The sequence below is a fragment of the Moschus berezovskii genome, chromosome 11, assembly GCF_049115385.1.
Source record: "Moschus berezovskii isolate FMDL1 chromosome 11, NW_MosBer_1.0, whole genome shotgun sequence".
NCBI lineage: Eukaryota > Metazoa > Chordata > Mammalia > Artiodactyla > Moschidae > Moschus > Moschus berezovskii.
Genome location: NC_142470.1, coordinates 106,529,113 through 106,553,386, shown reverse-complemented (window position 1 = coordinate 106,553,386; position 24,274 = coordinate 106,529,113). Strand labels below are relative to the sequence as shown.

Genomic DNA, 24,274 nt, shown 5'->3' with positions numbered 1-24,274 from the left:
GTTACATAACTCAACTCCTCGCTGCTCTCTGCCATCTCCTTCTCCCACACACACACCCCTTCCCCGGCTGCCTGCTCCACCGCCACCGAGCCCTTTGTGAATCAGAGCCTCAGGCCACAGTAGGGCTTCCTCCAGCCCTTCCAAACTAGCTCTGACCTACCAGTATCATCCTGCTCCACCAGGGCTGGCAGAGCTCAGTCCCAGACCTGCAACCAGCCAGCAGCCGCTGCTGCCATTGCTCCCAACCACGTGTGAGGGGGAGGCGGAGGCAGTGACAGGCTCTGGTCAACCTTCCGTCCCACACCAGGCCACATGCTGGTCCCTGGATGTGCCCTGAGCGCCCACATCTCCAGTCCTTTCCAGGGACGGTTTGCTCTGCCAGAAACACCCTCCTCACCCTTCTTTCTGTGCTTGGTGGAGCCCTAGTCTCTTTTCAAGGACCGTTCACCCATCACCACCTCTCAAGCAGAGGGAGGTACCCTGTCCTCCCTTGGTGCCACTTTCACGCCCAAAGCACTATACCACAATGGGGTCTGATGGCCTGTGGTACCACCTCTTTCATCAGAGCAGACATCCCTTCTCTGTCTGCAATACCTGGCCAAGATTGTTGAAAAGTGAAGGGTAATGGCAGTAGACATCAGCAGATGAAATACACATAAGCTTTTTTCAGACAGGTGGTGCCCAAATGAAGGAACCCCCAGGGGTGTCCTTGAAAAGAGGGACCATGGTGGAAAGGTGACCTAGTAGCATCTTTTCCAAGACAGGGGAGACAGTTGTCCCATCCTGGCCATGAGAGCACAGCAGGAGATGCACCATATTAGCTGAAAGCCCTGGAACCACTTCTCCAGGTCCGAAAGGCAAGACTGGCCCCACTGCCTTCTGGCCCTGGACCCCAGCAGCTCAAGCTGCTGCACTTCCTTTCCCGAGAGCCCATGGGGACGATCCCCAACCAGGCTGCACCCACCACCAGCTTTCCCCAGAATCCCCAGCCTTTCAAATCCCCAGGGACCTTACCCCCAGACCACCCTGTACCACCCAGCCCCCCCTCCTCCCCAGAGCCCTGAGCTGTGCCCTCTGTGATGTCAGCTGGTAATCCCTTCTCCCCCGTTCATACCTCGCCCGACAAAACCCCAACCCTGGTCAAACCTAAAATCATCCACCCTGCCTTTGACCAAGCGGCTGCTCTTTCCAGAGCAAAATGCTCACTTCACAGACTGGCTTCGCTTTAAATTCATGACCACAGATCTCCAGACGTTCCCAGTGTGCTCACTTCCTCATGCCTCAGAATCGGCATCCGTCTCCTGCTTCTCTTCCTCCCTGTGCCCTCCTCACAAGCTGGGGCTTTGCCTTCTACTTAAGAGAAAAGGGAAGCCAACCCACAGGCATGCATTCCCCACACACCTGCCTCTGAGCCGCGTCTCGGCTCTTGGGGCAGGTCCTCTGCATACCCCCTGGACCTGGAGTCCTCTCCTGTCCCCCAGGGCTCTGCTCTGCTAATTATCCCTTCACCAGCTGTCACTGCCTCCACTCTAAGGGCCAGCCCCCTTCTTAGGAAGCCCTCCACACCCTCTGCGTGCATGCGTGTGTGTGTGTGCTAAGTCGCTTCAGTCGTGTCCGACTCTTTTATGCGACCCTATGGATGGTAGCCCCCCAGGCCCCTCTGTCCGTGGGATGGATTCTCCAGGCAAGAATACTGGAGTGGGTTGCCACGCCCTTCTCCAGGGGATCTTCCTGACCCAGGGACGGAACCCGCGTCTCGCCTCTCCTGCACTGTTCTTTAGCACAGGATCCCCTGGGAAGCCGCTGCAGCCTCCACCTGCTCGTCTGCCTGGTTACTGTCTGTAACCCCTCACGTTCTCCCCTTCACCCTCCACTGGATCTACCCCTGGGCGTCAGTCGCGCCTCCACATCACCAAGTGCCAAGCTCACGTCTGTGTCCTGCGCCTACTCGGTCTCTCAGCCGCATTTTATACGACAGACCCTTCCCCGGGGGACGCTCCACAGGCCCTGCTCCCTCCTAACAGGCCACTGCTCTTCCTTTCCTGCTCCCAAACCCCAAATCAGAGATTCCCACTAAGACCGGTTTTTGCCCCTTCCCAGGGACATTGGGGAACATCTGGAGACATTTTTGACTCTCACCACAGGAGGCAGAAGGTTGCTCCTGGCATCTAGCAGGTAGTGGCCAAAGATGCCATCAAAGCACCTTACAAGGCCCAGCACAGCCCCCTCTCCCCAGTGAAGACTCATCAGTCAGAAAATGCTGCTAGGGCCAAGATTGAGAAACTGTGCAGGGAGCGATTCAGCACTGGTTCAGTCCTGGGATCCTTTCCTTCTGCACCTGAACTCTTCTTGGGGAATTTCATCCAGCCCCTGGTACCCACCTGGATGCTAATCACTCTCCAAAGTACGTCCCCTGCCCTGAACTTCAGGCTCACTCAGCCCACACACTTCCTGACCCACCCATTTAACATCCAGCAGCCCCCGACTTACCTGGTGGCTCAGCTGGTAAAGAATCCACCAGCAATGTGGAAGACCTGAGTTCGATGCCTGGGTTGGGAAGATCCCCAGGAGGAGAGCATGGCAACCCATTCCAGTATTTCTTGCCTGAAGAATTTCATGGACAAAGGAGCCTGGTGGGCGACAGTCCACAGGGTTGCAAAGAATCAGACACGACTGAATGACTAAGCACTGCACAGCCCCTGACTTAAAACACCTATTTCCCCTGAACTCTCTCCCCTCAGTTCTCAAGGCTGAGATGCCTTCACCCCCTGCTCATCCAACCGCAGGTGTGCTTATTTCAGCCTCCAAAACACACTCCCAGAGCACCAACTTTCGCCCTTTCCCATCATCCTGTCATTCTTGCTCGCACAGCTGCAGGGGCTACCAGCTGTTCTTCCCGATTCCAGTGCGCTTTTCAAGGTGTGTCCGGAATAACTTTTTGAAGATGGTTTTACTTTTGGCTGCTCTGTCTTCACTGTCTCACGTGGGCTTTCTCGAGTCGTGGTGCTCGGGCTTCTCCCCGCAGTGGCTTCTCTTGTTGCAGAGCATGGTTTAGTTGTGGCACACATGCTTAGTTGCTCCGCGGCTTGTGGGATCTTCCAGACCAGGGAGCGAACCTGTGTCTCCTGTGTTGACAGGTGGATTCTTTACCACTGAGACGCCCGAGAAGCCCCTGAATGACTTTTTAAAATTTTAGATCAGGTCTTGTCACACCTCTCCTCAGAAACTCCCAGCAGGGGCCCCTGCTGCTCTTGGAATAAGCCGTCCCTCCATGGCTGACCAGGCCCTTGCCTGCTTCCTCCTTACCACCCACACACACCCCCCCACACACACATCTCTCCACACACTCTGGCCTGACACACCTTGCTTCTTCCTGCCTCAGGGCCTTTGTACTGGCTGTTCTTTCCCCAGACGGTCCCAGGATAGCAGCCTCCTGCCATTCAGGTGAAATGCCATCAACAAACACTCCCCTCTTCCATCACTTGGAAGAAGTGAAAGTGAAATCGCTCAGTCGTGTCCGACTCTTTGCGACCCCATGGACTGTAGCCTACCAGGCTCCTCAGTCTATGGAATTTTCCAGGCAAGAATACTGGAGTGGGTTTCCATTTCCTTCTCCAGGAGATCTTCCCGACCCAGGGATCGAACCCAGGTCTCCCACATTGTAGGAAGACACTTTACCGTCTAAGCCACCAGGGAAGCCCGCTTATCAATCCCAGATGCTTTATTTGCCTGTTTACTGTCCATTCCTCTCCCTATCCCCGAAAAAACCCTGCAAGAATAGAAAACCTGCCTTTTTCCCTATGTTATTTCCAGTGCCTATAACAGAGCCTGCCTGGCCCCCAAATATAACAGATGTGTGTTGGGTGAGTGAATAAACTGATGAATGAGCCCACAGAGCTGTGTGGTCGGGGATTGGCGAACAAGTCACAGGCCGTGAGAGGTGGCAGCTAGCCCCTGGGCTCCGGTTGACGCCCCAGGGCCCCACACACGTCACAGTCTCCGTGCTGGGGCTCCAGGGACCAGAGCACGACTGCATCATCAGGACAGTGTGGGGTCCAGGGGACAGGCCTGGGCCCAGAGCTGGCCTGGGGCCCGGACTCTACTGACAGGTGTCTTCTTGGGGAGGACAGGACAAGGACAGCCTTGTCCCTGATCACTGTCAAAAGAGAGTAAGCAGTCTTCCCCATGAGGCACCAGGATCAACCAGCCCCACTGCCCTGTGCAGAGAACCCAGCATCCAAGATCAAAAGCCGCACGTTAATGGAGGCTCATGACAGCAGCCTCTGCGAGCTGGACGGGCTTCGCAGTGCAGAACACATCACCTCCTCTGCCCACAGCGGTCATCAGGAAACCCCAGCCTGGGGTCAGCGGCCTGGCTCGGCACTCAGAGACCCACAGGTCATGAGGCATGCTGATAAACAGGCACATGTACCATCTCTAGCCCAGGGTTGGTCCAAAGTCTTTTCTTGGAAATTTTCCAGGGGAGCTGTCACCCTGATAGGAACATGGCCAGAGCCCTACTTCTGTACCGTAAACTGTGGCACCTCACCTCCCAGGTCGGGAGCAAGACAAGGGGCAGCATCCCCACACCACAGTCCTTCCCTGACCTTCACACCTGAGCTCAGGCCCTTGTGCGGTCTCAGAAAATCCTTGACTCAAGACTGAAACCCCAGATAAACCGAGGGGGTTTATCTGAGGGGACCTGACACAGTGAAGAGGATAGCAGAGGGCGCTTCTCAGCCCTGCTGCACAGCCCTATTTCCTTGGGCACACCAGTTTGCTTCCCCGAGTCTGTTCCTGCCTCTGAAATGTGGGTCTCAGCGCCTAGAGGGCCCCTCCCAGGGCAGTCAGGAGAAGTCAAGGCACCCGGGTTTAAGGTAGTCAGCACAGCCCAGCACCAGACTCCTGGAGCAAGTTCCCAACTTTATTTCTACTTTTCCCGAGACATCAGGGGTACCTGGCCCCACTGGGACGGGCAGGGGCTCCTGCTGCCCTCCCACTCAAAGCAGGCCCCTAGACCTGCACGGGGTGGGGGTGCGGGGATCCGGCTCGCTCACTGCCATCCCTAGAGACTTTCTTGACCCTGAACAACCCTAACCAGGGAGGCCAGGAGCTGAAGGAGAGGAGTGGGGATTGGCTGAAGGAAGACAATCAGGGTGACCCCACAGTCCCTTCCCACCTTCCAGGGCCTGCTCTGGCCATGTCTGGGGAGGGGCAGGGTCTGAGTAGAGGCAAAGCTCCTGGAAAGAGCAACGTGGGTGACAGCAGCTTTGAGTCCTGACTTCAGGGTCCTCGTGTTCTTGCTGAGTTTCCCACAGCAAATTTCCCTGCACCTAGGGCCCCTACCTCTTTATCTCCCCGGGAAGCAAGGGAGGAAGTGGGGCTCTGGAAGCCTCCTGGAGCGCAGGGCTATGTTCCCAGGTTCCCAGCACTCAGACTACCGGGAGAGGGGCTGCTCCCAGGGTCCCAAGCACGGGGCGGCCTGAGGGAGCAGTGAAGGTACCCATAGTCCCTGCGGGGGGCTGCGCCTCAATCTCAGAGGGGCTCCCCAGGGCCTTCAGGGAGGCCCAGCCCTCCAGGTCCCTGTCCCTGGAGCCGCCGAGAAGTCACCTCCCATCCCCGACTCCCCGGAGGCCGAGTCAGGAGATGAGAGTCGGCAGAGTCGGCACCTCCCCCTGACTGATCTAGAGGGTCTCTCTGTCCTAGGAGCCCTTGGGGAAACATGACCGGGAAGGAAGGAGCAGAAAGAGGGGCCCAAGACTCAGACGGGGGAGCCAGAGAAGCTGGAAGGCAGGGGTGCTGCCCAGAGGGGCCAAAGGGATGGAAACCACGGGCTTGACCTCTGGGTGTCCTCATAAAGCGATTTCTGGGTGCACGGGCCCCTGGCAGAGCAGGGTTCTCCAGAAGAGCCTATATGGATGCGGATTGGTCTTTTTCTAGAGATGGGACACTTGGTGCTGCCGGGATGGCACCAGGGCAATGTCAGGAAAGACTGCCCCAGGCCTTGGCCTCGGAGAGGAAGCTGGGGGCTGACAGGGCAGGGTCGGCAGAGGCCTCCACTTCGGAATTCCTCAGGGTGGGGGGCTTCCATGCACGAAGGCTCTCTTCAGACCCGGGAGCACCATGCTGGTCTTCCGCCACGGAGCCTCTGGGGTCAGATCTCCTGGATTCCTCCAACAGTGCCTTCAGAAGCTGCTGCAGCTGTGACCTAGAGCCAGCAGCGGGGCTCCTACCACTCCCAGGGGTCTGGAGCCCTAGAGCAGGAAAGACAGGTTATGTCCCGGAGTCAGAAGGACAGTGTGAGAGCCAGAGCGCCCTTCAGCTTGTTCACAGAGATCTGGAATCCCCCATGTTCCTCCCATGCCTCTGCCCAGCACCTTCAAAACCCTGATTCCCAACTCCCCTGAGACAAGAAGCTCGGAGCCATACCATCCCCTCCCCACTTGGCCCCAGAGGTCACCGTCAGACGGTCAGCCACTGGGACCCTCAGTGACCTTCCACCATACCCTGGCTTCGCTGATGACCAACCCCCCTGACCGAGCACTGCAGCCCTCAGCACAACCCCCCTCCCCTGGGGCCACTCTACACAGCAACACCTCATCTCTTAACTGTATCCGAAGCCTTTTCCAGAACTTCTCCTACACTTGCAGCTACGCCCTAACCCAGGGTGTCAGCAGGACACACGTGACTGTCAGGCCCCTGAGCTCAGCAGGGTGGGTCCTGTTGGCCCTTCACCGCCACTCCCGGACCACAGCTGGCTGCCACCGGCTACTTCGTAAGACTCTTCATTTTGGGCCCAAGTTATCTGGCCGGCCAGCCACACCCCCTAAGCACTGCTTTCATCCTTGCCCGCCCTCCAGCTGCTTCCTAATGAGGCCGTATCTTCCATCTGTGAACACTGGCCCATCTGAGCTGACACACCTCAACCAGGGACTTCCCAGGCAGCTCCCTGCCTGGACCTGCGGGAACCATGCCCCCTGAAGTCCTGGGCCCCAGCCGCCCACCCTCTGACCTCTGCCTCCTCTGCTTCCACTTGCCTCAGTACCACGACCCTCCAGCCCCGCTGAACCCCCAAAGCCCATCTTCTTGCTCCAGAGCCTCCTCACTTCCAAAACACCCTTCACACCTGGTTTGGTCCCCTAAACCTCGCTGCAGTCACTCCCCAAGACATCCCCAGGCCCCCCAACTCTGGCAGAACTGCCCACAGCACCCCAGTCCTAGAGAACGAAGTGACTGACCTAGGCCCCCTCCGTCAGCTGCCCAGCACCACCGCGACCCCACCGAGCGTCTCTCAGAGGTTTCCTCTCCTGAGCCCCAGTCAGCCACGCCTCACCTTTCCCTCCCCACACATCCTCTTCTCCCCAGCCTCTCACCTCACTCTTCTGCCATCAAAGCCTGGGACTGAAGCCCCTCACAGCACATCAAGACCACACACCAACTGGAATCTGCTCCCATCTTCTTCCTGCCACTAGGTCCGAGAAAGTGCCTCAGCTCCCAAGGAGAACAGCTCCTTCTCGAATATTCTAGATATTCTTCCGCCCCATGAATCTATTCCCCCTTACCCACGGGGTCATTACTTCCACACCCAAACTTGCTTGTATATCCACTATCTTGATGCACTTTCCATTGACCCATGACCACTTCTAGCCACCTCTCAATTCTGTTCTTTAAAGCTAGTCAAGCCTCTCAAATAGTTACCCACAAAACTCTTGCCATTGTCTCTTATGTTTATTTTTTAAAAATCTTTCTAGTATTTGATATCATAGGAAATAAGTCTGCAAAATGGTGCTGGAGCTGCATAATCACATGCAAAATGACTGAACTATTAAGCAGAGCACATGTCCAACTCTTTGAGACCCCACGGACGATAGCCCACCAGGCTCATCTGTCCATGGAATTTTCCAGCAAGAATACTGGAGTGGGTTGCCATGCCCTTCTCCAGGAGATCTTTCCAAACCAGGGATTGAACCCAGGTATCCCACATCACAGGCAGATTCTTTACCATCTGAGTCACCAGGGAAGCCCTGGTATACATGCAAAATACATTGGATTAAATCTACATGACCTTGAGTTAGGCAAATCCTTCTTAGATATGACACCAAAAGCACAGTGATAAAAGAAAATATAAGTTGGACTTTGCATCAAAATTTTAAATGTTTATCATCAAAGGACATCATCTAGAAAGTTAAACCACCCATAAAATGTGAGAAAATATTTCCAAATGATATGTGACATATTCAGAATATATAAAGAACTCCCACAATTTACCAGTAAAAGACAACCCAACTAAAAAACAGGCAAAAGATTTGAACATTTTTCCAAACATATACAAACGACCTATAAGCACATAAAGAGGTGTTCACAGCCATTCAGGAAATGCAAATCAAAGCTACAACAAAATACCACGTCATACCCACTTGGGCATGGTTAAAACCAGAAGTGTGACAAGGGCTTCTACCAGCATGTATGAAACTTCGCATACATGCTGGTAGAAATGAAAAACAGTGCAGCCAATCTGGAAAACAATTTAGCAGTAAAGTATGCAGTTGCCAAAGGACCCAGAAATTTCACTCCTAAGTATATATCCAAAAGAAAAGAAAATATATGTCCACATAAAATCTTGTACACTAATGTTTATTGTCCCACTAGAACTAGAAATGGCCCAAAGATCCTTTGGTAAATGGATAAACAAAATGTGGCATGTCATTCAACAATAAAAATGCAGTATAGCTGACCCTTGAACAACACAGGTTTGAACTGCATGAGTGCACTGATACGTGATTTTTCCCAGCAAACGCTCTACAGTACCAGTCAGTTGAATCCTTGGATGTGGAGGACTGACTGAAGTTGTAGGCAGTCAGAGGGTCTGTTGCACAGAGGGTCAGCGCCACTAACCCTCAGACTGTTCAAGGATCAGCTGTACTGATATGCTATCCCATGGATGAACCTTGAAAACATAATGCTATGTGAGAGAAGCCAATCACAAAAGATCATCTTGTATGATTCTGTTTATATGACATGCCCGGAGTAGGCAAACCTAGACAGACAGAATGTAGAGACTGCCTACAACTGGAGTTGGGAGTACACATGTGCAAAAATACTCAGGAGTAGAGTCTGAGTCATGGGGTATACACACTTCAGCTTTACAAGCTATCAGATTGTTTTCCAAAATGGTGCAGCAGTTTATGCTCCTATCAGCAGAGTATGAATGTCATCATTGCTGCTTCATCTTATTTGTATTTGGCAGTATCTGACTTCTAAATTTCTGCCAATTTAAGGGATAATAAAGGGTGCTGTGGTCTTTATTGCATTTCCCCAGTTACTAATGAGGTAATGTGATGAGAAGAGGTCACCAGGGCAACCAACTTCAGAAAAACGTTTCCTCACAAGAGGAAATAACAGTTGCCACCTGATGGCTATCTCACAAGCTAGAAGGCAGTCACCTGGTCATCCCAAATGCAAGGGAGACTGACAAATGTAGACTTTATCCCAGCCAGCCAGCCACGTGCTCGGCTAAAAATCAGAGGGCCTGGGATATAGCACAGGGAACTACAGTCAGCATATTCTAATAACCTGTAAAGGAAAAGAATACTCGAAGCCATCTCAGTTCCCTTTCCTGTCGATCCTCATCCCGCCTCCCGCGTCTCCCTTGCACAACCACTGCCCGATTCTGCACTCTTACCCCTGTCTGGACCAGCTGTATCTTTTTTAAGGCTTACACTGTATTTTAATAAATTGATGCTGCGGTACAATACAACTGACTTTTGTATATTGATTATATTCACCTTTAAAAATTCTTATTAGTTCTAGCAATTTTTTTGTAGATTCCTTTCAACACAGGTTGTCATCTATGACTAGTGACATTCTTTCTTCCTTTCCAAACCCCAAGACTTCATTTTTTGTTGTACCACAAGGGCTAAGACTTAGTCCATTGTTGAACAGATGAGACAAGAGTGGAAAAACTTGTCTTAGTCTTAATGTTTTGACATTTAAAATGACTTTTGGTCTGGTTTTTCTGTAGTATGTTAAGGTTAGGAAAGTGACCTCTATTCCTATTTGCTAACAGTTTTTAATCATAGCTGAGTGTTAATTTTTTTTCAAGTGCTTTTTCTGCATCTGAATGGTGAGCCCCTGGTCTGCCCCTGCTCACCTCTACAGACTCACCTCCTAGCACTTGACCCTCACTAATACCACCTCAACCCTCTTCCAGCTCCTCAAATCGCTCTGCTCCCTGTCACTCACCTTTCCCACTGGGCTCGTGGCCACTTGGGCTGCAGTCATAAAACCTGAGGACCCGTGCAATGTCCGAGCTGCTTAGGTTCCATCGCTGGCCAATGTGGACACTGGGGGCCGTGAGTGGAGTGATGGTGGGCAGCCCGCGCCGGCTGAAGGCGAGCCTGAAACCCAGGAGGCAGGGGCCTGAGTCCAGACTGGCTGGGCTGGCAGGACAGCGCGGAGGGAAGAGAGCCGGAGGAGGGGTCCTCACCTCCCATAGTGCATCACCGAAGAGTAGTCATAGGGCACCAGCATGTTGCTGCTCCGAGATTTGACGAAGTTCATTTCAAAACCTGCAGAAAGGACTTGGCAATGGGGGAGAGGGCCAGGGGAGGAAGGGAAGGTGGTAGGGGGTTCCTGGAAGTGTCCAGCCCACCTGAGGGGGTCCAAAACTACTTACTCCCAGAGCGCATCTCCTCACCCCACCCCCGTTTCTGATCCCCGTCTGCTCGGTGCCCTGGGAGGGTTCCAGACCTGCGCCAGCTGACGCATTAGTACAAGCACAGGGACTTGGTGGCTGGCCTGCCGTCGCCTCGGAGGACTTCTCTCCCCCGTCGCTCCTCCCCTCAGGCTAGCCCGGTGTGAACTGTCTTTATACAAACATGGTCTACAGCTTCCAAGAAGTCCCGCGCTGCTCAGAGCCTTGGATGCCCATACTGGCGAGATCAGGTGCCTACTCCCCACCCCAGGCTTGGAGGCCTGTGAGCCCACCATCGACCGGGGGTACACCCCACCCCCAGAAGCAAAGCCACCTGCCCCACCCCCAACCCTGGTGTGGAGTTCAGCCTTTCCCATTGGCCAGAGCGCTTGCTTCTTCCTGTCCCTTGGCCCCTCCAGGCCTGGCAGCAACAAGCGTCCCTCCCTCAACTCCTCTCCTGCCCTTCAGTGAGCCTCTGAAAGAACGGCTGTACCCCCATCTTTGCTCCCCCACAGACCCCAGCCCAGCCAGCTGCCTTCACACTCCCCCATGGTCACCAGCAGCCTCCTCACCACTAAAATGGTAATCTTTATATCCCTTATATCCCATCCCTGCCTGGAAATACCTGCCCAGTAGAGTGCTTACTTTTTCCTTTTAAAATCCTTTAAGTTATTAAACATAATTTTGAGTAGGCAATATATTCATCTGACTCAAAACTCAGAAACTATGAAGATACATAATGCTTCCCACTCCATCCCCCTTGAGTTCCCGCCTCCACAGTTAATTGACGTTACTAGTTTGTATATTTTAGCAGTTTGTTCTGTACATATTAACTAAATACAAACAGTCTCATTTTTCTTCATTCTTAAGCAATTTTTTCCATTAGAGTAACTGACGTTTAATTTTATTGTTAAAAGAAAAAACAGCTTTTCATTTATTGGTGCTGTTTTGTTTTCTAACTCATAAATTTCTGCTTTTCCCTTCACTAATTCCCTCTTGCTTTCATTTTTTTTAACTTGATTTGAAACGCCGGATTTGTCCTCTATTTTTGTTGCTCCAAGTATTTCAGTCTACATATTTTCCCTGTGTATTGCTTTAGCTATGAACCCTTGGTTCTAATTTTCATGCTCTAAGAATTCCCGCAATTTCTTTTAACTCCATAACTTAAAAAAAGGTTTGTTGTTTTCCAAATTTTAATTTTCAACTGGATAACATTTTTCAATTTGTTACTAGCTTCTACTTTTTACATCATGATCAAAATGTTTGTATTAACTCTACTTTTTCAAATTTGAAGGTTTTATGGTTATCATAAGCCGTACAAGGATTCCATGGTCACCTGAGTTTGTTTTGTTTTGTTTTCACTGCGCAATGACATGCTCCCTAGAACGGAAGCACGAAATCCTAAACACCAGACCTCCTGGGAAGTCCCTCCATAAGCACTGAAAGGACTGTAGTCTATTTTATAGCATGATGTCACTATGGCCTCCCCTCTTCTAATCTCTGATCTCAATCGCTATCCCCCACCCAACTAAGAGGTGCTGCCCATTTTCCCACCCCATTCTTGGCATGGAGGGCCAAGAATGATGGCCGCTGTCTTGGGCCTCCTCCCCTAACCATAACCCCACAGCAGCAGCAAAGGCACTCATACCAGAAGCCCTCCTCTTACACGAAGCCTTTCAAGCTTTCATTTTGCTTCCATACTCCCAAACCCAAATCACTCACCTCCTCTGCTCTCCTCCCTCGTGAGCCAATTGTCTTGACTCCTCTCACCTCCTATATAAGGCTGTCCCCCTCTACCAAAGGACAGGGCCTCACCATTGCTGGAGTCAGATCCTTGTCACAATGCCCAGCACACAGCTGCAGCTCCCTGGCATCCAGTGCAGTGACCCACTCTCCAGATCAGCCTCAGCTTTCCCACTGCCACTTTTCAGGACCTGGTCTCCCTATACTTTATCCCAGAGGCCCATCAGCATCCATCTCACAGCCTCTACAGGGTTGCCCTCTACCTCCTGCGTCAGGCACTTGGCACACACACATAGCCCATTACCTCTAAGATATCTGTCTTGGCTCAGCTCCTCAACTGGAGCACAGCCCCTGCCCTGAGCCTCAAGAGCAGTGTCTAAGGCATGCAGGGCTGCTGGTTGAGTATAAGTGAGCAAGAGTCATAAGACCATCAATTCCATCCTTAGGTAACTGCCAGTGTCAGTAGAGAGAGATGAGACAGGGTAAACTGATGCCCTAGTTCCGGGCAACTGTGGGTGGCACTGAGGCCTCAGGGCCCAGAGCAGCAGCAGCTGGGCTATTCTCCACGTCTTGGAGGAAAGCAGGAATCCCACCTTCCCCACGGGAGACAGGTAGGTAGTGGGGAAGATGGACAACCTTTCCCAAACAGCCAGGCAATTCCTTGGGCTCAGGCCATGCCTGCCACCTTATTCTGGCAGGACCACCTCTCCTCCACGTCCCCCACCATGCACAACCTGGCTTACCTGGGAGGATCTCATTCCAGTTCACACGGATGTAGCGGTCCCGGTCGGCCCGCGAGTGCTCATGCCAGAAGCCCAGCACGTGCATAAGCTCGTGCAGGACGATGCCTGGGCCCCTCTGGAGACAGCTGGGCCCTAGAGACACCACCTGCATCCCTCCACTGCGGCCAATGCTCGAGAAGCACCTGCAGGACCACGAAAGTGCGGGGTGGGCACCGGCCAGGAGAATCAGCAAACCCAGGCCCACCCCTCCTCCCAAGACCTGGGATAAGAGAGCACCCAGAGCGAGGCCCCGTCCTGGGCTGTAGTCCCCAGCCTGCTGTTCCCAAGTCCCCCCACTGCCTGGCCCTCTGAACGGGGTTGCTGGAACCCTGTTTCCACTGCACTGTAAGGAGTTGGTGAGAGCTGATGTTAACATGGATGAGGGAAGCAGCTGATTGTGGGGATGTCTCCACACGGGGAGCCCCGAGTCACAGCTCTCATGCACATTCTCTCAGGGCCCTAGCAAGCTAGGAAGACAGTATTACCATCACCTGCATTGCAGAGAGAAGACAGAAGGGGCTCGGAAGTTAAGGGACTTGCCAGAGTCACCTGGCTCCTGCACCATGGAACCTGGATCCGAGGTCAGGTCTGCCCCATGACACCTGCACTCACTCCCCAGATAACGTAGTCTCCCGGGAGATGGAGTGGAAGGCCCTTTAAAGGAGGATTGAGCGCCTCCTTGCCCGCCTCTCCTGAGTATTTGCCCTGAGTATCTGTAGGTCTAACTCATGCTGAGCAGACCACTCAGATGGGCAGGGGACTCTAGACCCGGGAGGACAGGCCCAGACACAGGTTTTAGACAACAGTTTTGTTAATTTCAGGCTGAATTCAAGACAGCTGAGGCTCTCACCATGCACATGTAGGCACACTCGCACACACACCAAGAAGCACTTACCCAGACATGGGGATGATGGAAATGAAGTCCCTCTGGCCATCGTAGGCAACAAACCTGATGCACGTGAAGCGTTCAAACTCAGCAAACGCCTCCAGGATGACTTGGCGGCTAGGCTTATCTGGGGAAGAGACACACCGGCTAAAGCCCCAGCCAAGCTCCCTCCACTGCTCTCCCCCAGATGTCTGCACTTGGGGAAGAAACTGAGCTTTAGATCATTCTCCAATGTGGAATGTCAAGAAATGCCAGTGTGGGGCTTCCCTGGTGGCCCAAGGGTTAAGACTCCATGTTCCCAGTGCGAGGAGCATGGGTTCAATCCCTAGTCAGGGAACCAAGATCCTGCATGCCGTGCAACATGGCCAAAAACCAAATAAGGATGGATGGGTGGATAGAAGGGTGGATGGATGAATGGGTGGGTGGATGGGTGGATGTAGATAGGTAGGAAGGAAGAAAGGGCAGCATAATGGTGTGGGGAGGAAAAAGCACGGCTCCAGGTACACCCTGGCTGTATGACCTTGGGCTGGTCACTGTCTTCTGGGCTGTTTGGTTTTGAAATGGATCAGGCTGACCCTAGGTGTGGCTTCCCCATCAGCTCCTCCAGGACTTTAGCATCCCAGCTCAGGGGCCCATGAGACAGAGGGCTTCTGACAGACGGGTTCTTTGGATGATGGTGGAGGAAGCACAGAGATACGGAGGAAAAGAGTTAAAACCCATAGAGGGGACTTCCCTGGTGGCTCAGCGGTAAAGAATCCGCCTGCTAATGCAGGAGACATGGTTCGATCCCTGTCCTGGAAAGATCCCACATGCCGCAGAGCAACCAAGCCCGTGAGCCACCACTACTGAGCCTGGGGTATAGAGCCCCAAGTTGTGGGCTGGAGCCGGCTCGCCCGAGAGCCCGTGCTCTGCAACAGGAGAAGCCACCACAATGAGGAGCCTGTGCGCCCAGCTAAAGAGTAGCCCCTGCTCACTGCAGTCGGAGAAGAGCCCGTGCAGCAGTGAAGACCCAGCACAGCCAGTACAAATAAATAAAAATGAAAAATAAAGTCTGCTATATGCCATTTAAAAAAAAACAAAACGAAGAGGAGCCGGGCTGCACAGGGAGGAAGGCCCGCGGCTCCGGGGCCTGGGGCCAACTCACCATACTTGCTGGAGAGCAGGAAGGGGACCTCCACGACACCTCCGTTCTTGGGCCACTTGCTGCTGGTCGCCGAGAACAGCCGGAAGGGACTCTGAGGAGAGAGGGCGGCTCAGGGAGCGGCTGGCCAAGCTTCCCGCCCCGAGGCTGCCACCCCTCAGGCCCCAGGAGCCCTCAAGATGCGCGCAGTGAGGGTGGCTGCTCATCAGAGAGGGGACAGAAACAGGGAGGTCAGTGGCCAGCTGCGTGACGCACAGCACAACCCTTTGTTCTGGAGAAAGAAGTTGCTGCTTACTCTATCAGGGAGAGAAACCCATGAAATTCAGTAATGTTTATCTTTTTGCCAGTTTTTCTAAATGTCCTCTGGACATCTAACAACAACATATGAGATACAAAATTTTAAACAATTTGTGTAGGATATGATTAATAAAGTTGAATATAAATCTATTATATTTAAATTATTAATGATATCATTCAAGATCCTAATTTTTTCTGCACTTGATAAAATATTCTCAGAAATGTTAATATGTCTCACTATAATCATACATTTTTTCCTTTCCCCTCATATTTCTTCTGATTTTTGCTTTATGTATCTTTCTTTGTTTGTTAAGGTATCTAATGGTTTGTGATGTCTATCTTTTTTGTGAATTGTACCTTTTATCATTAAAAATATTAATCTTTGTCTCATTTAAAAATAAATAAAAAAAAAAGAGAGAGAAACCCAGACCAAATATTTCCTGCAGAGGCTACCAAAGGTTTTACTGGATCCTGCTTTTACCCTGTGCATTCACTAGGTAACTGGGAACAGGGGCCCTGCCCTGGCCTGGGCTGGCCTACGGCTCTTCTGCCCAGCTCAAGCTGAGCCATCAGGGGACAGCCTCAGACCAGCACCACAGTCTTGCTCTCGCCAAGTCACCATCCTATTGGAGAGCCTTCTGCCACGCCCAGCCTCCGAAAAGAAGGCCCGATCCCATCCGGCCTTCTCCCTTTCTGACCCCGCCGCTCACCCCCAGGCAGAGCTGTTTGTGTGTTACTCTTCATCTGTCTTCCTCAGACCATCACTACTGCCCCCCGACGTTCAGCAGACACCTCCCCTTTCCCCACCAGCCTCTCTGCAGACCTGCACTCGTCTCTTCCTTTGTCCCAGTATGCCCCGAGCGCCTCCAGGGGCAGGGCAGCAAGCTGGGGCTTGACCTGCAAAACCCCTCCTGCAGGACGCCCTCCCAGACTGACTGCTGCCACCATTCCAGGTCTCTCACCCTCCGCCGGGCTGGCTTATTCCTAACAACATTTGCGCTGACTTTGGCAAGAAGAGCTATGAGTGGCAAAGATGGATGGCTCACAAGTCACACCACCATCATGCCTAGGGATGGGCTCACAGATCTCTGACACTGCCTGTGAGGTTATTTCACACCTGTGTGTGTGTGTGTGTGTGTATGCGTGCTCACACTCACCGGCCGGAGGATGTCCCCCTCAAGGAGGAAGCTGCTCTCTGGGGACTCCTCTGGAATCAGCCCTGAGAAGGAAGGGACACACATGTGTGGGTCCATGCCCCCACCCCCACAACGGATTCTAGGACATGCCCAGCAGAGACCTCCAGCCAAGCAACTCCAGGGTCCACCCTTCGCTGGGCCCTGAGGCCGTGTGACACCAGGCAAGTCACATAGCCCCTCTGAGGCTACAAGCACGTGTAGCACTTCTCAGCCTGATCACACCCTTCCCTGCTCAGACAGTACATTTCTCCTGGGACCCACACATGCACACTATCCAGTCCCAAGGAATTCTCTGGCGGTTTAGTGGTTGGACTCCACACCTCCACAGCAGGGGACATGGGTTCAATCCCTAGTGGTGGAACTAAGACCCTGAATGCCATGCAGCACAGCCAAGAGAAAAAATAAATAAAATCCAGTCCCAGCTCCTGCCTCCTGCATCTGACACCCTCTGCTCCCAGGAAGGTGCCGTTTCTTCCAGATATCTTCACCCTCCGCTTCCAGCACATGCCCTGGCCCTCCTGCTCCTCTCACCCCCGACCCATTCGTGTGGCACTCTGGACCCTCACGGTGGCAAGTCACAGAAACTCCAGCCCTCGCCATCACAGGAGGGGGGCTATGGCTCCGCCCTCCCCTCCCACCGCCTGCCCCTCCTGCACAGTGGGCAGCCCCTCTCCTGCACAGCCTCCCTTCTAGGACACCAGCCCCAACAGGAGTCTGAGAAGAGCGCCTGGCACCCTAAAGGCTAGGTTGCTTTGGTCAGTCACTCAGTCATGTCCGACTGCGCAGCCCAGCGGACTGCAGCAGCCAGGTTTCCCTGTCCTTCACCATCTCCCTGGGTTTGCTCAGAACCCTGTGTGTCCTAGAAGCTGGGCTCCCCAGCAGCAGAGCCTGAGCCAGGGAGCCTCTGCAGGTGACCGAAGCTGGAGCGCCTGGGGAAGGACTGGGTTCAGCAGGAGGGCCGCCCCAGGCGAGGGAGGAAGCACTTTCCCCGGCATCCCTGGAGGAGGGCCTCGGGCTTCAAGAGGTCTGAGCAGCAGCATCACCAGCAGCTAGGAAGGGGTGTGCCTCCCAGCAAAGGGCCTCCCAACAGTCACTAGGCTAGGCTCACGGGGAGTCATCGGGCCACCAGCAGAGTGTCCTCCACAGCAGCTGAAAAACAGTGCCAGTGCAGCCTCAGGCTGATCTGGAGTTGGCCAGCTCCAATTAATGACCCAAAGGTGGTGAGCCACCCTGCTCCAGCTTCTCACAGAGCAGGAGGGGGCGAGCCACATCCAGCAGGTTCGCATCTCCCAGGACAAGTTCTCTATCCAACCCTCTCCCGCTGTGCTCTGAAATCCCTTATTCTATGGGCTTTGCCCCAGGTTATCTGTGTGTTCTCATTCTTCAGCAGAAATCTCCAGGCAGGGAGGCCTGAGACTCACACTTCCTGAGACCTGCAGCGTCTCACACCTGCAGGGTCATCCCACACCAGGTGGAAGGCATGTTTCCTAACAGCCGCTAATAATTCCACTCACCCCAGACTTGGCCTGATAAAAGTCAAGTGTGTGTGGAGTCAATTGCTCAGTTGCATCTGACTCTGCGATTCCAGGGACTGTAGCCTGCCAGGCTCTTCTGTATTCAGGCAAGAATACTGGAGTGGGTTGCCCTTCTCCAGGGGATCTTCTTGACCATTGCAGGCGGATTCTTTACCATCTGAGCCACCAGGGAAGGGGCTCGTCATATTTTAAAACCTCTACTTTTCCCCCTTCTCATAAAAGTAACACCCCAGTAGAGAAGACACAAGAAAATAGACTTAAGAAGCTCATGACCCACTTAGCAAGCTGGCACATCTCCTTGCAGCTTTTTCTACTCATCTGAGTGTTCAGCGTGGTTTTCATAGGCTCCATGGACAACTTCATACTCCTCACCCCACGAGAAGACACAGTGTCCTCACCTTGATTTATTGCAGGGATGTCCTTGTCCCAAGATGTCTGGGTCTCCTCAGGGGTGAGGTCTTCTGAGAATCTGGTCCCACAGGCTCCAGCGCAGTGAGAGGCTGAGGGTGCTCCTAGGATGAAGCCTGGCCCAGACACAGGTACATATGCACAATGGTTACGCAGGACAACAGGACATGGGGTGAGGGGAGTGGGGTGTCAGACCTCAGGACCCAGGCCCTTCAAGCAGGCCTAGGAGAGGCAGGCCTCCAGCAGGAGTCTTGGGAGCCCACCTGGCCTCCCCTGTCAGTCCCATCTGGCCCTGAGGCCTGGACAACCTTGCAGAAGGAACTTCCTTAGGGCGACAAGTGTTAGATGCTGAGTCATATCCGACTCTTTGTGATCCCATGGACTATAGCCCACCGGGCTCTCTGTCCATGGGGTTCTCCAGGCAAGAATACTGGAGTGGGTTGCCATTCCCTTCTCCAAAGGATCTTCCTGGCCCAGGGATCGAAACTGGGTCTCCCACATTGTGGGCAGATTCTTTACTGCCTGAGCCATTAGAGAAGCCCAGACAGTAAAGAATCTGCCTGCAGTGTGGGAGACTTGAGTTCCATCCCTGGGCCAGGAAGATTCCCTGGAGGAGGAAATGGCAACCCACTAGGAAGGCCAAGGCTGGGCTTCAAAAGGCAGCCCCGGGCTCCAAGTGTCTGGGCAAGTATGAGGCAGGGGAGGGAGGGAAAAGGAGGGAGCAGGGAAAGACCTCAGGCTTCAGTACTGGGGACACGGTGTGGGTTAGCTTCAGACCCCGCCCCCAGCCCCCTCCGCAGCCCAGCCCTCTGGAAATGCGCTGGGCAAGCCTGGCACGGAGGGCCGAGCATAAGTGTCTGGAGGTGTCAGTGCTGCTGTCTCCTGCCAGGCAGGCCCTCTGCCCCCCAGCATCCTCGGGAGGTCCCCCTGGGACCCCTGGGAGCTGACTTCTAGGAGCATCCCTGGAAGCCTATTTTCAGAGCCATGGTGGTCAACTTACATCCCTGCAGGCTGCAGCTATGCCCTCTGGCCACTCCCCACACGGGCTCCACTAGCTGGAGCCAAAGTGAGGGAGGTAGGAGAGTGAGGCAACCCACTTACCAGGCAGACAGACCAGAATCAGGACCCATGGCCAGAGACCTTCCATACTCATGCTGCCTGCAGTGGGCCGCCGCAGCCCCTCAGCTAGCAAGGGCACCGATTCCTGCGAGATGAACCAGCCTAATCGCAGACTTAGGACCACCGCCTTCCTTAAATAGCATCTTCGCCAGCGCCCACCTGCAGGCCCTCCCCAGCCAGCTCCACCTGGAGCCCCACGCAACAGCTCCCAGCTGCCCCCTGTCCTCTCTTACCTGTTCTCCCCCTCCCAGCCCAGGCCCGCACCTTCTGGACCCTGGCCTGGCTAAATGGGCTAGCAGGGGTCCCCAGCCTCTGGGCTCTGATGCCCGACGATCTGAGGTGGTGCTGATGGGGTAATAATAAAGTGACAATGAATGTAACGTGCTTGAGTCATCCCGAAACTGTCCCCCACACCCATCCACGGGAAAGTTGGCTTCCACGAAACGGGTCTCTGGTGCCAGAACGGTCAGGGACCGCTGGAAGAAGCCGCACACAAGGCAGCCTGCAGGTGTCCCACTGGGGGTGTACCTCTTCTCAGGCTCCCTCCCACCACCGGGGGGCAGAGAAACACTGCAGAGCGGTGAGAGGCAGCCAGCACAGGGTGGGGCGCGCCCTCCAGTCTGGGGAGACCCCTCTCCTGTCCTGCCCTGTGCTCAGACGTGGGGAGTACTATCTGAGACCCGGGGGCACCCCCAGTCTGACTGTGGAAGGAGGAAGAATCACTACGCTTTTATAAGCTTTCACTATGGTGTACGGGCTTCTCTGGCAGCTCAGATTGTAAAGAATCCGCCTGCCAATTCAAGAGACCCGGGTTTGATCCCTGAGTGGGAAGATCCCCTGGAGAAGGAAACAGCAACCCTCTCCAGTATTCTCGCCTGGGAGATCCCATAGACGTGCAGAATAGTAAACAAGCACAAAAGGAGGGAGACATGAAACCCATAAACTGAACACTGGGGTCAACAGCGCCCCCAGAGGAGACTAACTGTGGAAAAGTGGAACTTCTGGATAGCTCGGCGCTCGCAAGGACACTGCCTCTGGCACCCTCACAATAGCCTTGCAACATCAACTTTATCCCCATTTCATGGGTTCAAGAACTAAAACTCTTTCCTCACATCCCCCTCCTCCATATCTTCCTGGCTTCTCAAAAGGCCCATCCTCAGAGCTTGCTCACCAAGGGATTTAAATCCTGGAGGTGAAGGGTTTGGGGACATCCTCCCCACCAACGCCCTGTGAACGGAGTGACAGAGCCAAGGTGGCTCGGCATCCTGCCCTGCCTGGAATCCAGAGCTTCTCAAAAGGTAGGAGTCAGAATTATGGTCAGAGGGACTTCTGTGGCAGTCCGGTGGTTAAGACTTCATCTTCTAAGGCAGAGGTTATGGGTTCAAGCCCTGGTCAAGGAACTAAGATCTCACATGCCTCCTGTCCAAAGAAATTAAACGTCAAACAGAAGCAGTATTGTAACAAATTCAGGAAAGGCTTTAAAAACAGTCCACATCAAAAAAAAAAATCTTTAAAAAGAAATCATGGGGAGAACATGATGAAGACAGGCACCCCAAATGCCCAGGCAGGGTGTTAACATTGTGTGTCAGTGGTACGTCGCTTCAGTCATGTCTGACCCTGTGAGACCCTATGGGCTGCAGCCCACCAGGCTCCTCTGTCCGTGGTTGACAGTGTAGGGATGGAGCTGACCGCTTCGGATGAGTGCTCGGTAAAATAACCATAACCGCAAGAGAAACAGATTCGTAGTTTAAGAAAATTCAGCTTGCCTTGAGGGCGTTGTGCTAAGTGAAATAAGCCGATCACAACAGGACAAGCGGTGTATGGCTCCACTTACCGGGCGTTTCTGGAGGAGTCAGACTTAGAGGCAGATGGTAGGACGGTGGTTGCCAGGAGCTGAAGAAGCAGGGAATGGGGGATTGTTTAATGGGTACAGCATTTCCGTTTTGGAAGACGGAAAAGTTCTGGACATCTGTTTGATAATAATGTGAATGAACACTCTTAACATAATCAAAGTGCACACTTGAAAACAGTAAAGATGGTACATTTTGTTACATATTTTTACCGCAATTGAAAATTTTTTCACAAAATGAAGGAAGGGAGGGAGAAAAGAAGGAAAAGGAAAGAAGGGAGAAGCTTCTCCGATGGCTCAGCGGTAAAGAATCCACCGGCTAATGCAGGAGACACAGGTTCGATCCCTAGTCTGGGAAGATCCCACTTGCTGCTGAACAACTAAACCTGTGCTCGAGAGCCCGGGAGCCACAACTACTGAGCCCACGAGCCGCAGCTACTGAAGTCCGCCTCGAGACTGTGCACCTCAGCAAGGGAAGCCACCACGATGAGAAGCCTGCGCGCTGCACCTGCGGAGTAGCCCCGCTTGCTGCAGCTGAAGAAACGTCTGCACAGCGACGAAGGCTCAGCACAGCCAAAAAAAATAAATATTTTTTAGAAAATCCTTATCTGCAAAGTCGCTTCAAAAAAAAGAAAAGAAGGGAAAGAAATGCAGTTTGCTTGAGGGGGTGGGGTGGGGTGAGGTGGAGAGAGGGTGGGATGGAGCTGGGTGATTGCAGGGTAAGCAGGGTCCTCAGCCCCCTGTCCTGCTGCCCCAGATGCCCCCCCATCCACCCCGAGCTGGGTGTGGGGGTTGTGTAGACAGAACCAAACAGACCCACTCGGGGCCTGCAAAATCCCTGAGAACAACCCCTAGCTCTGCTGAGTCCTCACTGGGGAGCAGCTCCCCCACCCCTAGAGCAGAGGGCACAGTGCCCGGGGGGAGGGGGCCCCGCGGGGTGAGGGAGGGGCACGGCGGGTCGGGGTGGGGGGGGCGGCAGTGGGGGAGGTGTTCATTCGGTCTGAGCACAGGGCTGAGCAGACCACAGGCCCTGCCCTCCCAAGCACCCAGGCTGGCTGAGGTGCACAGCTACACACCTGAACACCTTCCCTTCCCTTCCCGGGTCTCCAGGAGCTAACATTCCTGAGCACCACTGAGTGCAGGTGCTGAGCTAAGCCTTTACTTGAATTGACTCCCTGATTCTCAGTACCACCCTACTCCGCGGGGGCCAATGACAAAACTCCATTTTACAGACCAGGAAACTACACTACAGAGAGGTAAGCCAAATCAGGCCCCTAACTGTCAAACTACACTGCCCTCCTCGGGTGCATCCTACCGGACAGTCAGAACGCCCGGAGTAAGACCCAGCATACTGCAGAGGTGACCCTGTGCTGAGTTTGGAAGGACAAAACAGAGTTAGCCAGATGACACTCTGAGGCCTAGGAGGATCAGCGTGGAGGCTGACGCAGGACCGCTGCCCACTGAGCTGTCCCCCAGAGCCTCAGTACCCCTGCTGTCTGGAAAACCACGGCGCCCCCTTTCCAGCACCCTCTGCTTCTGGCTGGGCCCAGGTCTCACGTCTCCCCAGACATGCAGTCCACTCTGGGCACATAACTCATGCTCAGGGAAGACATGCAAGTTGGCCAGTGTGAAGAGCAGCGAAGCCCACCCCAGGCCACCTGTCCTCCCCCCAGACATCAGGCCACATGCTTTCCAGGGACAGGAACGAGCCCTGGTCACTGCAGGCATTCTGAGGCCGGGGGACCCAGCCCAGGGATGTGGAGTAAGAGCTGAGGGACTTCCCTGGTGGCCCAGAGGCAAAGACCCCACGATCCCAATGCAGGGGCCCGGGTTCCATCGGGCCACAACTGTGAGTCCACATGCTGCAACCTAAGATCTCGCATGTCACAACCGGGCACCCCCGCTGGCACCAGTAGTAAAAGGAGCCACCTCCCAATGCAGGAGATGCAAGAGACGTGGGTTCCATCCCTGGGTCAGGAAGATCCCCTGGAGAAGGGAACAGCAACGCACTCCGGTATTCTTGCCTGAAGAATCCCATGGACAGAGGAGCCTGGTGGGCTACAGTCCACGGGGTCAGACACAACTGAAGCGACTTACCATGCACGCACACATGCATGCCACAACTGGGGACCCCACACACTGCAGTGAGGATCCACGGTCCCGAGTGCCACAGCTGGGACCCAGCACAGTCCAATAAATTTATAATTCTTTGAAGTATGCAATTTGATGAACTAAAAAAAAGAAAGAGGTGAGGGCAGCACTGCCCCAGTACAGGCACATGTTATACACAGCCCAGGGGAGCTCACGACAGGCACACACGCCGGCAGGTGTGCAGGTCACCAACAGACAGCCATGCCCATAGGGAGAACCACAGACATGGCTGCGCGCACACACACACACATCCACCCACACGCTTCAAAAAGGAAGTGGGGTCTGACCAGGGCAGAGCTGGGTCCAGCTCTCAATAGTACACAGTCTTCTCCCAAGATCAACGCTGATAACCGGACTAAGGCTGGAGCCAGCCTCCCAGAAATCCCCGCTTTTGGCTCTGCTGGAAAAGAGCAGTAACAGGGGGAGGACCGGGCTGGGAGGTGAGGTCACCCTGCACCTTCCTCCTTTCATTTC

General features: G+C 53.9%; 1 protein-coding gene across 1 annotated transcript; it reads right to left on the bottom strand.

Annotated features, from left to right (window-relative positions):
• Positions 1 to 4,909: 4,909 nt before the first annotated feature.
• ASTL (astacin like metalloendopeptidase) lies at positions 4,910 to 23,765 on the bottom strand. Its single transcript, XM_088841796.1, is given in 13 exon segments — positions 4,910 to 6,035; positions 6,037 to 6,254; positions 10,243 to 10,397; positions 10,487 to 10,568; positions 13,180 to 13,361; positions 14,114 to 14,231; positions 15,249 to 15,339; positions 16,700 to 16,761; positions 18,672 to 18,797; positions 21,635 to 21,819; positions 22,076 to 22,195; positions 22,470 to 22,542; positions 23,747 to 23,765. Coding segments are annotated over 13 exon segments (1,530 nt in total). The 3' UTR covers positions 4,910 to 5,936.
• Positions 23,766 to 24,274: the final 509 nt, after the last annotated feature.